The sequence below is a fragment of the Dasypus novemcinctus genome, chromosome 4 (assembly GCF_030445035.2).
Source record: "Dasypus novemcinctus isolate mDasNov1 chromosome 4, mDasNov1.1.hap2, whole genome shotgun sequence".
NCBI classification, from domain to species: Eukaryota; Metazoa; Chordata; class Mammalia; order Cingulata; family Dasypodidae; genus Dasypus; species Dasypus novemcinctus.
Genome location: NC_080676.1, coordinates 54,113,694 through 54,126,100, shown reverse-complemented (window position 1 = coordinate 54,126,100; position 12,407 = coordinate 54,113,694). Strand labels below are relative to the sequence as shown.

Sequence of the window (12,407 nt, the reverse complement as noted above, 5' to 3'; positions counted from 1 at the left end):
CACCATGACCTCCAGGTGGATCAATCTAACGGTCAGTTCTTAGAACTCATCTTACTTGACCTAGCAACCATCATTTAACAGGTGATCACTCCTGCCTCCTCAACACTTTCTTCACCTGGCTTCCAGGCACCACTTTCTTAGTTTTCCTCCACCTAGTAGCTACTTCTCAGGTCCCGTTGATGGCTTCTCATCCCCTTGAATCCTAATGCTGAAATGCCCCAGAACCTCTCAGTCCCTGAACCTCTTCTATTCCCTGTTTTACCCGTGAGAACTTTTGCTCCAACCTCTGACCTAAGAAATGTGTTATTTTAAGCCATGAAATTTGGGTAATTTTATTACAGCAGCAATAGAGAACAATGCAACTTACAAATGTGCTATCAGAGAAATGCTCAAAGATTCCTAGTATTGGCACCATTTTAAAAAGGAGAGGTCTTTGGGGGTCACTGGTATTTGATGCAACTAGTTTCAATTTTCCTTTTACCTGTATTAAAGAAGCCACCAGCAAACTGAGAGCCAGGGAACCACAGAGAGGTTTCAATCAACTCCAGTATGCGACTTGACACCCAGTAGGGAAAGTCTATCAGGTACAACTCCTCCCTGCCCCAACCTCTCTCTCCTCATTAGTAACTCCCTGTCATCACTGACGCCTACTAGTAATGGGAGCCAAGCAGCCACCAAGGAAGCCTGGTAAAACTAGAAATCCTAAAAAGAAAAAAATGTCTCCAGTCACCTTGTCTATTGATGGACGAGAACCCGCAAAGGACATAATCGGTTTACATGGTATTTTCTCAAAAGAAATAAAGAAAAGAGCCATAAAGACTTAAGATTGTGAGAATAGCTTTTAATTTTAAAACAATTGAAGCAGTAAATCATCCATCTCTTTCCATCATAGGCAAATACTCTTCTAAAACATCTGCGATATTTTAAACAACTGTGACTAGTGCAAAATAAAATAAATAAAAACTCTTCTGGGAACCAACATCAAAACTTGCTAGGCAGGGTGGGTGCAGGCAACAGGCTCAGCCTCTATCCAAAGGCTGAGAAAAGTGGCCCATCGAGAACAGCAAGATTTGCACAGTATTTCAACACATTCAGTTCTAAACAGACTAAACAAGACTTGGGTAAGAAGAACCACAAGAGAATGTTGCCTAAAATGACATAAATATGTTAACGCCCTCATGTGGCTAGCATCTTAGCACCTGGAAGATGCTGGAGAATGAAGTGAAAAGGTAGCAGCTCCTACGAAAGACTGAGGGATGGGGATTTGGAGCTTATTTGACTATGCTTTTTTTTTTAGTTGGGGAGGGAGGTCTCATACATACTTGACTTTTAGGCAGAAAAATCTGCTTTTGGGGTGTTCTCTGCCTCACGGGGCTCCAGACTCCAGCTAAAATACTTGTGTTGCTTATGTCTATCTGGATGCTTGAAAGAATTACCTTTCATACTATGGTATTTCACCACCTACATCACTACCCCATCTGCAGTCTAGAGCAGCACTGTCGGAAGTGCAACGTCAGCCACATGTCTAATTTTAAATTTTTTGCTAGCTACATTAAAAATGGTCAAAAGGGATCAGCAAAATTACTTTGCATAATATATTTTGCTTAATATATCCAAAATATTGTCATTTCAGAATGTAACCAATGTAAAATATTGGTGAAATACTTTACTTTTTTTTTTTCAGCAAAATTGAGCATATGTTTTATGGATACAGCACATCTAGATTTGGCAGGCCAAATTTTAAGTGCTCATTAACCACATATCCCTATTGACTAATGTAGAGAACAGCACAGGTCTAGAGATTCTTCATACAAACTTGAGATGGTGTACGAAGCAGGGACCCACCGTGACACTACATAGGAGATGGTATATACCAACTTGTCCTGTAACCTGGGAGTTTTGACCTAAGAGTGAAGGGTACCACCTAACCTCATTACCTTGCCGTCTTGCCATCTCCCCACAGATGGCTTGTACTCGTGTTGTGATTTAGCAGCAGTGATGCCTCCAAGGTGAAAAAAAACAAGTGGGGATCATACTATACCTGAATTAGAGTATAAAATATTCTTTAAATATTACACATTTAGCTGAAGGTAGTTCTGATGCTTTTCTAAGGGTGTTATTGTGAATTGTTTTCTTTCGCGAGATTTAGGGGGATGGTAATAATGTAACTCATGGACTAGAAAGTTGAGAGTTTCAAGAGCGGAAGAATGGGATGATTACCAAAGAAAGTAAAGGTAAATGGAGCAGGAACAGGGCTGGGACTGGAGGCACTAAAAATGACACAAGTCCTAAACTGGTGTAATAAACCAAAAACATAAGAGCAACACCTCTAAAGTGATCTCACATGGCTGACCTCAGTACTAACAGTAGGAAAATAAAAATGGAATAGAATGTCAGGTCAAGAAGGGACTTCAGAGCTCATTTAGTCCAACCTACTTGTTTTAAAGGGACAGATCCAAAGACATAAAGTGACTTGGCCATGTCATGCTTGGAGGCAGAATCAGGACACACACCTAGGTGCTCTCACTAAGAAGAGCAGGTGAGTCTCCCATTCAGATCAAGGAATAAATGATGCTAGGAGTGACAGGCTCGAGTTACTCCCACTGGACTTCCTGTACTCCAAGGTGAGCAATGGGGGAATTCAGCCACATTCTCTTGTAGGTCAGAGAAAACAGCCTAGTTGATTCCAAATTTTTGAAGCAATGCTGATGTCCACAAAATGTCACTAGAGCCCAGTTCTTCCAATAGTGCTTTCCATGTACCTTTTTTCCCTTCAAACAAAAATTCCAATCTGAACCAAACTGGCTTTCTGATTAGTTATGTGAGCATCTACATTGCACATTTAGCAACTGACAAAATTAAAACTTTGATACATTACATTTTCCAGACACATTCACTGGGATTCTATACAAATGGACATCAAAAGGTATTTACAGGAAGAGAGTGCTCTCTTTCACACACACACACACATACACTGAGGATTTCACAGTTATATCAACACGCATCACATAGGGAACCCCTGACAGGCTGATAATCGGTTGACACAATGCACACGCTATTCCAGTTTTCAGTTGCAAATAATCTCATCTACATATATGGGTAAAATTAAGCCGTATGTTCCAGACTTTTATTCCCAGGAAACCTGCCTCATATATATTAAGATATACACAGAAGTACTTTTTCAAACAAGAAAGAAAACCATTATTTGCTCCAGTTTTCCCAACTCTCGATTTGAAATAAATAATAGCATATATATAAAACTTTGCCTTGTAGAAATAGCCCTTTGTTTTGTGAGGCAGAATAAAAGGCAGCCACATTACACTTTCTTACAGTATGTTTAGGCATCAAAAGGGCTAAATTTCTTTTTTCTACTTAATGAAATTAAATAATTTATAGTCTAAAATTTTAAATACTGATTTTACACCATTTTGCAAAGTTTTATTATAAAATTTTATTTTGTTCAAAATACACATGCTATCTTTGTCCATATTTCATTCCAAATCCCCAACCCACCCCCCACCCCCAGGAAAAAAAAAGGCCTTTGTTTTGTAATATAATTGAAAACAAGTCATTTCTGATGCATGTTTGGAAATCATAATTCTAGGTTACAGTCCTAGGAGGACTGGTTTTTTGTAAGGCTGCTTAGTGTGGGGATTTCCACAGGAAGGGACTCCTGTCATAAAATGGGATGCCTTATATCTCCAAGTCATTGTTAAAAGGTGATACCAGTGGGAACAATTTAGTAGATAATTACTGCACCATGAGCTCCCTCCTTCTGCCAAGTCTCCTTTGTTCCCAAATTGAAGAAAACATCACATGAGAGAAGGGAAGGAGTATGCTCTGTTAGGACCCACCAAGGCACACCACCTTCTACTCTTTGAAGGTTCATCATAACAAATATCTCACTGTATCCTCAAAGCACAGTTGGAAAGAGCACTGTTGTACAGATGAGGAGAGTGAGGCACAGAGAGGATGAGGGACTTGCCCAAGGTCCCGAGCCAGTTAGGGGCAACACCAGATCTCCAGGCCATGTGCCTCAGTCTCTGTGTTCATCATTCGAATGGTGCAACTGATCTCCTATGAGACAAGGGCTCCAATCATAACCAGAATCCTGACGGTTCACGACTCATCACAGAATTCACTCTGTGCTTTAGATCACAAAATGGGTTCTACTTTATTTCCCTACAGTTTCTAGAAAGACTCTTTCAAACAAACAAATGCACGTTAAGCAGTCAGCATTTAATCCTTTCTCATTTGACTGAATAATCTGAAATAGAAACTCTAAACGTCCTGGTATTTGATGCAGAACAGTAGGAAAATTACAGACTGCTGTGGTTCTACTTTTTTTTAAATTCACATTTGAAATTCTGATCTAATCCCAGTTTGCAACTAAAATACCGAAATACCAGAATGAAAAGGACAGTCTTTCATAATGTCATATAAAGTTTCTTTGCATCTGAAATCTTTAAAGTGCCCATGATCCCACTGTTGGTTGCAGCAGATAAAATAGGTAAGGGCAGAGATGAGACTCTGGCCGCAGAAAACATGGAAATGGAGGCAGGCAAAAAGCTCAGAGATGGGAAAATTACAGACAAATTTGGGGTACTTAACATGATTCTAGGGAGTTGTGACATGCTTTGGTAAGAAGACATGAGCTATTTTAACCAAAAACGAACACTATCTTTGGGGGAAGGGCTGCTAAGAAACAGAATTGATCTACCTTTGGCAAAATTTAACAGTGGGTTGCTTTGGGCATCTGGCATTATACGACCAAATGTCACAAACCCAAGATGATTCCTTGATAGCACTTAAAGAATTAACTCCACCCTTTCACTCCTTAAATATTAGTGGGGAACTAATTTTTAAAACTGTTCCTGAGTTATAGTTTCTTCAAAATATTTACTTGCTTTTTCCAGTTATGCTTAATACCAACTGTTTTAGCCTTTAAAACCAACCAGTCACAGATATTCTAGTTGACTATAAAGGTCTCACACTCTCTCATTCTCACACCCATTCACACAATCGTATCATGAATTTTGATATGATTTAAATTAAAAATATCTTTCGTTGCAGATATGGTAATCTATTATTCATGGATAGATCAGAAATTATTGTGTATAATGAAAAAAGTTATGTCACATATAAAGCAGTGCCCAGTTGCTAATTTTCGATATGAAACAAAAGTGGGCTTTTTGTTTATTGTGGATGAGGCCACACCACTGGCCATTTTCACTAGGTTCTCTGGAACCACTACCACTGACCCACAAAGCAAAACAGAGGGCTAGTGGCTCGTTTCCATTTTTGATACGCCAGTGGCAGATCCTCTACCAGCAATATGAATACTTTATTTTTTTTAAATCATCCTCTCCTTGAACATTTATAAAAAGAAAAACTATCTACAGTAGTGTATCATCACTAATAGAAATTTCTTCCCAGTTCTATTTCAGAAGGTGTCAAATGAGCGTGCTCTTTAAATAAACTATAAATACCCCCAAGTATTCCTTCATATCTGACTGTCCCAACTTTTTTTTTTTTTTTTTTTTTGGCAAATTAAAAAGGCTTATGGCTTCTTCTTGCCGATTTGATATCTGAGGTTTAGCTTGGTATCCTGCGGTAAAAGTACATGTAGCCCAGGTCTTTAGGGGGTCTTTCTGAGGCACAAACTTTGTGGTCATTGTAGATCACCCATCTGAAAACAAAAGACAAAAGCATTTGGTGGGTTTAAGTCAGTTCCAAAAAAACCAAAGAAAGAAGTTATTTCATAATATAAATAATAAAAAGGTTTTAAGATAACAAAACTCAAATTTGTTGCACAAAAAGGAACAGAATGCTGGTGGGAAATCACAGTGCTTTTGATACTTGAGCTCAATCAGAAAGTAGTTACTAAAATGTATCAGGAGCCTCCAAACATTTTAAACTCTCCAATTCCGTAAAAGCCCTTGTGAAAAGCCACAGACAGCCTCAGAAATTGAATCAGAGAATTATGCGCAGCAATGTTTATAGCAGCCTTAGGTATAAAATTAGCTAAAATCAGAATTAAATATTCACACAGTAAAATATTATACAGCTATCAAAATGTCTTCAATGAATATTCAGTGAGTTGGGAAAATAATCACAATATAAAATGAACTGGGAAAAAAGCAGGTTGCAAAACTATATAAACTCTAGTTATACTTGAAGTTTTTAGACAACATTTGAACACATGTATATTTATATATAGTATGTATATATATATACATATACATACCCTCCAACAATATAATATAAACAATTTTCAAAAGAGAAATATATCCAAACATAGATAATAATTATCTTTAGATTCCCAGATCATCTATTCTTTGTATGTGTTTGTATTTTACAAGTTCTGTACAATGAAGTTATATTGCTTTTTACATTATAATTTAGCTATTTTTCTTAAGAAAAAAAACAGCTACTGTTTGGCTCAAAAAGGAATTTGCTATAAATACAAGTCTCTACAATGAGCTATTTTATTAATCAAATTGAGAAGACAAGACTAAAAGACACACCAAAAAGAAGCACACTCGAGTCCCCAGGCTAAGGCTGTGCGTTTCCCCAGCGTGGCGGACACCCGAGGCCCTGGAGCAGCAGAGGGCACGCACAGGCTGCGCACTGGGGAGCTCAAGGACCTGCCCCAGGCAGCCGTGGGGATCGGGCACATGGGGAAGGTTCGGAAGAGAGCAGCAGCTTACATTCTATAACTGTCTCATTGACAGCGCACCACGCACCTGACAGAGAAACTCTGGAAGCCGAGAAGCCCACTGCAAGGCAGCAGTAAGGCAAAATGCTGGAGGTTTCAGGTTGCCAGATAAAACACAGGATGCCCTGTTCAGTTTGAATCTGATAAACAATGGATAATTTTTTAGTAAAAGTATGACCCAGGCAATATTTGGAACATAGCATATTTGAGACCATTTGTTGTTTATCTAAAATTCAAATGTAACTGGACATCCTGTTTTGTTGCTGTCGTTGGCTAAATCTGGCAATCCTATGGCGGTTCCAAATATAATGTGTCTTTATTCTGAAAAGTCACCCGGATACGGTGCTTAAGAGTGGCTTTGAAAACCCACTCTGACAGTTACTTACTAGCTAACATCAGTTTTCAACCTCCCTCAGCCTCAGTGTCCCGATATGCAAAATGTCTTTAAGAGTACATCCCTGTTAAGACCATTTTAAGACTCAAATGAGATAACATATGAAGCATCTTGTCAAGTGTCTGGCACACAGCAGATGCTCAATAAATGGCAGATACCGTTTACCTCCTACAAAAGACTCACCTTCCCTCCTTTTTGATGTGGCAAACATAATGTCCACTCATAGTAGATGTTCCCATGTGACTGATGAACGCAAATAATTCATACACTATGAAAGAAGAAACAACTCAGTTACAAAGCAGCATTTCTAGAAATCAAGAGCACTTCTGATCAGAATTTAAAATCAGCAATAATATAATCAGCAACTGTTTAGTTTTGAAAGACAAAATTCATTTTCCTTACTATGCTGACTATACACACACAACCCAAGTGAACAAATGCAACATGAAAATTCAGCTACATGATTACACAGCAGGACATAAATGATCAAAAGTACAGCTGACATCAAATTCATATCTGGATGGGGATTAAAAATCCCACAGCCCAGTCTAGTAGAAACTGCGTGGATCTAAAAGAGTAGTTTTGGCTTTTACCACTTCCAAGCATTGTGAGGGTGAGCATGTTGTTTTCACCTCTCTGGGTCCATTTCTTTATGGAGATGAAAAAAACCACCCACTACACAGGGTTACATGAAGCTTAAATGAACAATTCAATCTAAAATGTCACATGAATGTAAAGATTATGAGAAAGACAAGAGATAGTTGCTATTATTTATGGAAAGAGATACTGCTTCACAAAAATTTTCTGGCTTCCTCATGACTATGGACTGTGTCTAAAATTCAGGCTTCATGCTTTCTGAACAAGTAGCTATAAGATAGAATGCTGATTCTCTAACAAGTGCCTCCTACCATCGACTGCAACACTCAATCAAAGCCATGATGAGTGAATTTCATCTCAAGTTCCCCGGTTAATCTGAGACCAAGAGAACACAAAATAGGCTGCAGGAACCAGTAAAAGTCCACTGTGCAAAATGTTATAGACTACAAGGCAAGCTCAGAAATTGAGAGTCAGCATTTGCAAACATTTAGTTATTTGAGAGTCATGTTTCTTGCTGTTGCCATCTAATAAAGGAAAAAATAATGGGCGTGCATTTATATTTGTTTTGGTTTCATTTTTCTAGTAACTAATTTTTATTGCATTTTATGAAAATATGGGTTCCAGACAGGCCTTTTCTCTTGCTCTTTCCTCTCCCACTCTCCTCCTCTGTTTCAGCTCACCCATGCTCCTTCATTTACTTGGCTGTCAAACCTGGGGCCTCATTTCACACTCCAGAAGCATCAGACACAGTTGTTCTCTGCCTCCTTCTTCAAGCACCTGCCCCTAGGACATGGCTGTCTCTTGGTCCTCCAGCTACTTCACCCTACACTGGTCTCTTTTGCTGGCTCCTCCTTATCTCCCTGATCTTTAAATTCTGGTGACCTAGGGATCAGGATTTAAAGCTTTTTTTCTATCCCAGGCTCTCATTTTCTCTCTAGATCACATCCAGTCCCATTAAATATCACCTCTACAATAAGTCCCAAATTTTAACTCCAGCCCAACCTTTCACCTAGTTTGGTCTCTCATCTGTCCATTCACCAGCGTCATTTACATGTCCAAAAGGCCACCTCAAACTTCACATCCAAAGGAGGTATCTTAAGCTCCTTCCCAAACCTTCTTCCCCCTGAACTCTGTGTGTGTTTGTTCAGATATTTTGGGTGGTAAACAGCTTAATTGAGAGATAATTCACCTACTATACTATTCATCCATTTAAAGTGTACCATTCAATGTTTTTCAGTATATTCACAAAGTTGTACAACGATCACTGCCGATCATTATCTAATTTTGGAACATTTTCACCCCCCGCAAAAGAAACTCCTTATCCATCAGCAGTCAATCCTCCTTTTTAAACTCCTACATCAACATTCTAGCCCTAGGCAACAATTAGTCTACTTTCTGTCTCTCTAGATTTGCCTATTCATATCATATCACTGGACTCATAGGATATGCAGCCTTTTTTGACTGGCTTCTTTCACTTGGTATATTTTCACCAAGGTTCATCTGTGTTGTAGCACATATCAGTACTTCATTTCTTTTTATGAGAACATTACATTTCATTGTATTGATATAACACAGTTTATTTATTTGTTCATCAGTTGAGGGACATTAAGGTTGGTTTTACTTTCTGGGTATTATGAATAATCCTGCTATGAACATTTGTTTACAAGTTTTTGTGGTAACATATGCTTTCATTCCTCTTGGGTATAAATCTAGGAATGGAATTACTAGGTCATATGGTAATTCTACCTGCAACTTTCTGAGGAACTTCCAAAATGACTGCACTATTTTACATTTCCACTCTCAATGTATGAGCATTCCAACTTCTCCACATCCCAACCAACACTCAGACTTTCCATTTTCTAAATTATGGCCAGACTTGTGGGTGTGAAATAGTGCCTCACTGTGAGTGATTTGTGCCAACTTTCCTAATGAAGAGTGATGCTGACCATGTGCAGGTTGGCCATTTGTATATTCTCTGGAGAAATGTCTACTCAAATCCACTTAAAAAAAACAGTAGTTTTGATCGTCATTTTAATTATACAGTAGGGGGAAAGTATGCTTTAAATAAATATACAGCATACCAGCGAAGCTGGCAAGGGTGAAAGTTACCCCTATTGTTGGTAGCTATAAAAAACTAGTTTGTACATGACAAGACGACAGAAAAAAAAATCCCTTCAAAACAAATTTTTTGAAAGTAAAAAAAAAATGTTCACAGTGGTTTGTTTAAGCAGTATGCATTTTAAGACAATAAGATGCACAAATTCAGAGCACCCTAGGGCTCTCTTTATGTCCTAAATAAAAGAAGCATTTATATTATTCATGAAATGCACTGAATTAAATAAAAGATCAATGGTACACATTTACCCCTTAGACAGGTTAAACTGTCCTGGGGTGTACAACTTTAACACCATCGTTGAAGGTGTTTGCAAAAGGAATACAGAATTAAAAAACAATACAAAATACTATTCTTGGGAATGGAAAAGTCTTTCACTTGCTGTTAAAACCAGCAAATGCCATTCATTAAATCAAAACTGGCAGGAGGTGGGGCCCCACAAACACAGATCTATTTGAACAAGCTGACCAGGACACATGACAGTATTTAAAATGAAGGTTGTACTGGGAACAGCTGGGGTGTGAACCAGCCCAAGTCAGAGAGAGGCCAGCAGCCACCATTCTGACTCCACCCCCAGCCTGAGGGGAAGCCGGGCTGACAGTTTCTTTCACACAGATCTGCCTGCAGCCTGCCTAGGCTCCAGCCCCACCTCTGGCAGGCAGGAGGCTGAGGAGCCCTGCACCAGCCTATACAGGTAACTGCAGGGAACTCTGGCTGGCATAGACAGAAAATCAGAAGTCTACCAGGGCAAATGCGGTCATCTTAGGATCCACACTGCATTGATCATTGCCCACACCTGCAGCTCCATCCCTGCCTAGGCAGGGGAGAAAGGGATGTGAAGCTCCATCAGTCTCTCTGGGCAACTACAGTCTAGGCCTGCACATGGATTATCCCACATAGCTGTAACTCTATCCCTACCCATGGCAAAGGAAAAAGTTGGAAGAAGCTTAATTGGTCCCCGGTGCAATAAGGGCAGCTTGAGCCTCCACAGCTTGCAGCATCAACTACATGCTTGGCTCCTGCTGTATATAACTAGCAAGGGAGAAATGACAGGAAGCCCTAAATTAGAGAGAAAAAATGCACCCAGAAAAAATACTCTAGTAAGCCAGATGCCAAGACACCAACAAAAACTACAATCCACACCAAGAAATAGGAAGCTATGGCCCAGTTAAAGGAACAAGATAAACCTCCAGATGACATACAGGAGTTGAGACAACTAATCACAGATGTTCATACAAATCTCCCTAATAAATTCAATGAGATGGCTAAAGAGATTAAGGATATTAAGAAGACATTGGATGAGCACAAAGAAGAATTTGAAAGCATACAAAGAAAATAGCAGATCTTATGGGGATGAAAGGTGCAATAAATGAAATTAAAACACACTGGAATCATACAATAGCAGATTTGAGGAGGCAGAAGAAAGGATTGGTGAGCTTGAAGAAGTGGCCTCTGAAAGTGAACATGCAAAAGAGCAGATGAAAAGAATGGAAGAAATTGAACAAGGTCTCAGGGAACTAAATGACAGCAAAAGGCATGCAAACATACATGTCATGGGTATCCCAGAAGGAGAAGAAAAGGGAAAGAGAGTAGAAGGAATACTTGAAGAAATAATGGTAGAAAGTTTCCCAACCGTATTGAAGGACACAGATATCCCTATCCAAGAAGCACAACGTATTCCCATCCAAAAAAATTCAAATAGACCAACTCTAAGACACATACTCGTCAGAATGTTAAAGGCGAAAGACAAAGAATTCTGAGAGCAGCAAGAGAAAAGCAATGCATAACATATAAGGGATATCCAATAAGATTAAGTGCTGATTTCTCACCAGAAACCACGGAGGCAAGAAGACAGTGGTCTGATACATTGAAGATAATAAAAGAGAAAAACCTCCAGCCAAGAATCTTATATCCAGCAAGATTGTCTTTCAAAAATGAGGGAAAAATTAGAATATTCACAGATAAACAGAAACTGAGAGATTTTCTAAGCAAGAGACCAGATTTTCAGGAAATACTAAACGGTGTGCTAGAGCCTGAAAAGAAAAGACAGGAGAGAGGGGCCTGGAATAGAGTCTAGAAATTAAGATTATACCAATAAAAGTAACTAAGAGTGCCCAAAGAGTGGTGGAAACATAATGTGACAGATAAAAATTCAAATAGTCAGGAATAAACTTAACCAATGATGTAAAGCACTTGTATTCAGAAAACTGCAACTCAATGTTAAACAAATTTTTAAAAGCCCTAAATAACTGGAAGAACATTTCGTGCTCATGGATTGGAAGACTAAATATCATTAAGATGTCAATTCTACTCAAATTGATATACAGATTTAATGCAATAGTGATAAAAAATAACATGCATTAAAGAAAAAATTGAAAACACAATCATTAAATTTATTTGGAAGGGTAAGGAGTCCTGAATAGTCAGAAACATCATCAAAAGGAAAAGTGAACCCTCATCTCCAGACTTTAAATCATAATACCTATCTATAGTGGTAAAAACAGCATGGTACCGGCCTAAAGACAGATACAACAGACCAATGGAACCAAATTTATGGTTCAGAAACAGACTCTCACAGGTATGGT

General features: G+C 38.7%; 1 protein-coding gene and 1 pseudogene across 1 annotated transcript in view; both read right to left on the bottom strand.

Annotated features, from left to right (window-relative positions):
- Positions 1-766, bottom strand: part of LOC105744743 (serine/threonine-protein phosphatase PP1-gamma catalytic subunit pseudogene) — a 4,712-nt pseudogene extending 3,946 nt beyond the window's left edge.
- Positions 767-826: 60 nt separating this feature from the next.
- The window catches only part of USP13 (ubiquitin specific peptidase 13), a 151,801-nt gene continuing 140,220 nt past the window's right edge, over positions 827-12,407 (bottom strand). The window contains exons 20-21 of the mRNA XM_004478961.5: positions 7,296-7,380; positions 827-5,689 (exon numbers count right to left, since the gene is read on the bottom strand). Of these exons, the coding sequence (XP_004479018.1) occupies positions 5,596-5,689; positions 7,296-7,380 (179 nt within the window). The 3' untranslated portion in view covers positions 827-5,595. The remainder of the gene's footprint in view (positions 5,690-7,295; positions 7,381-12,407) is intronic.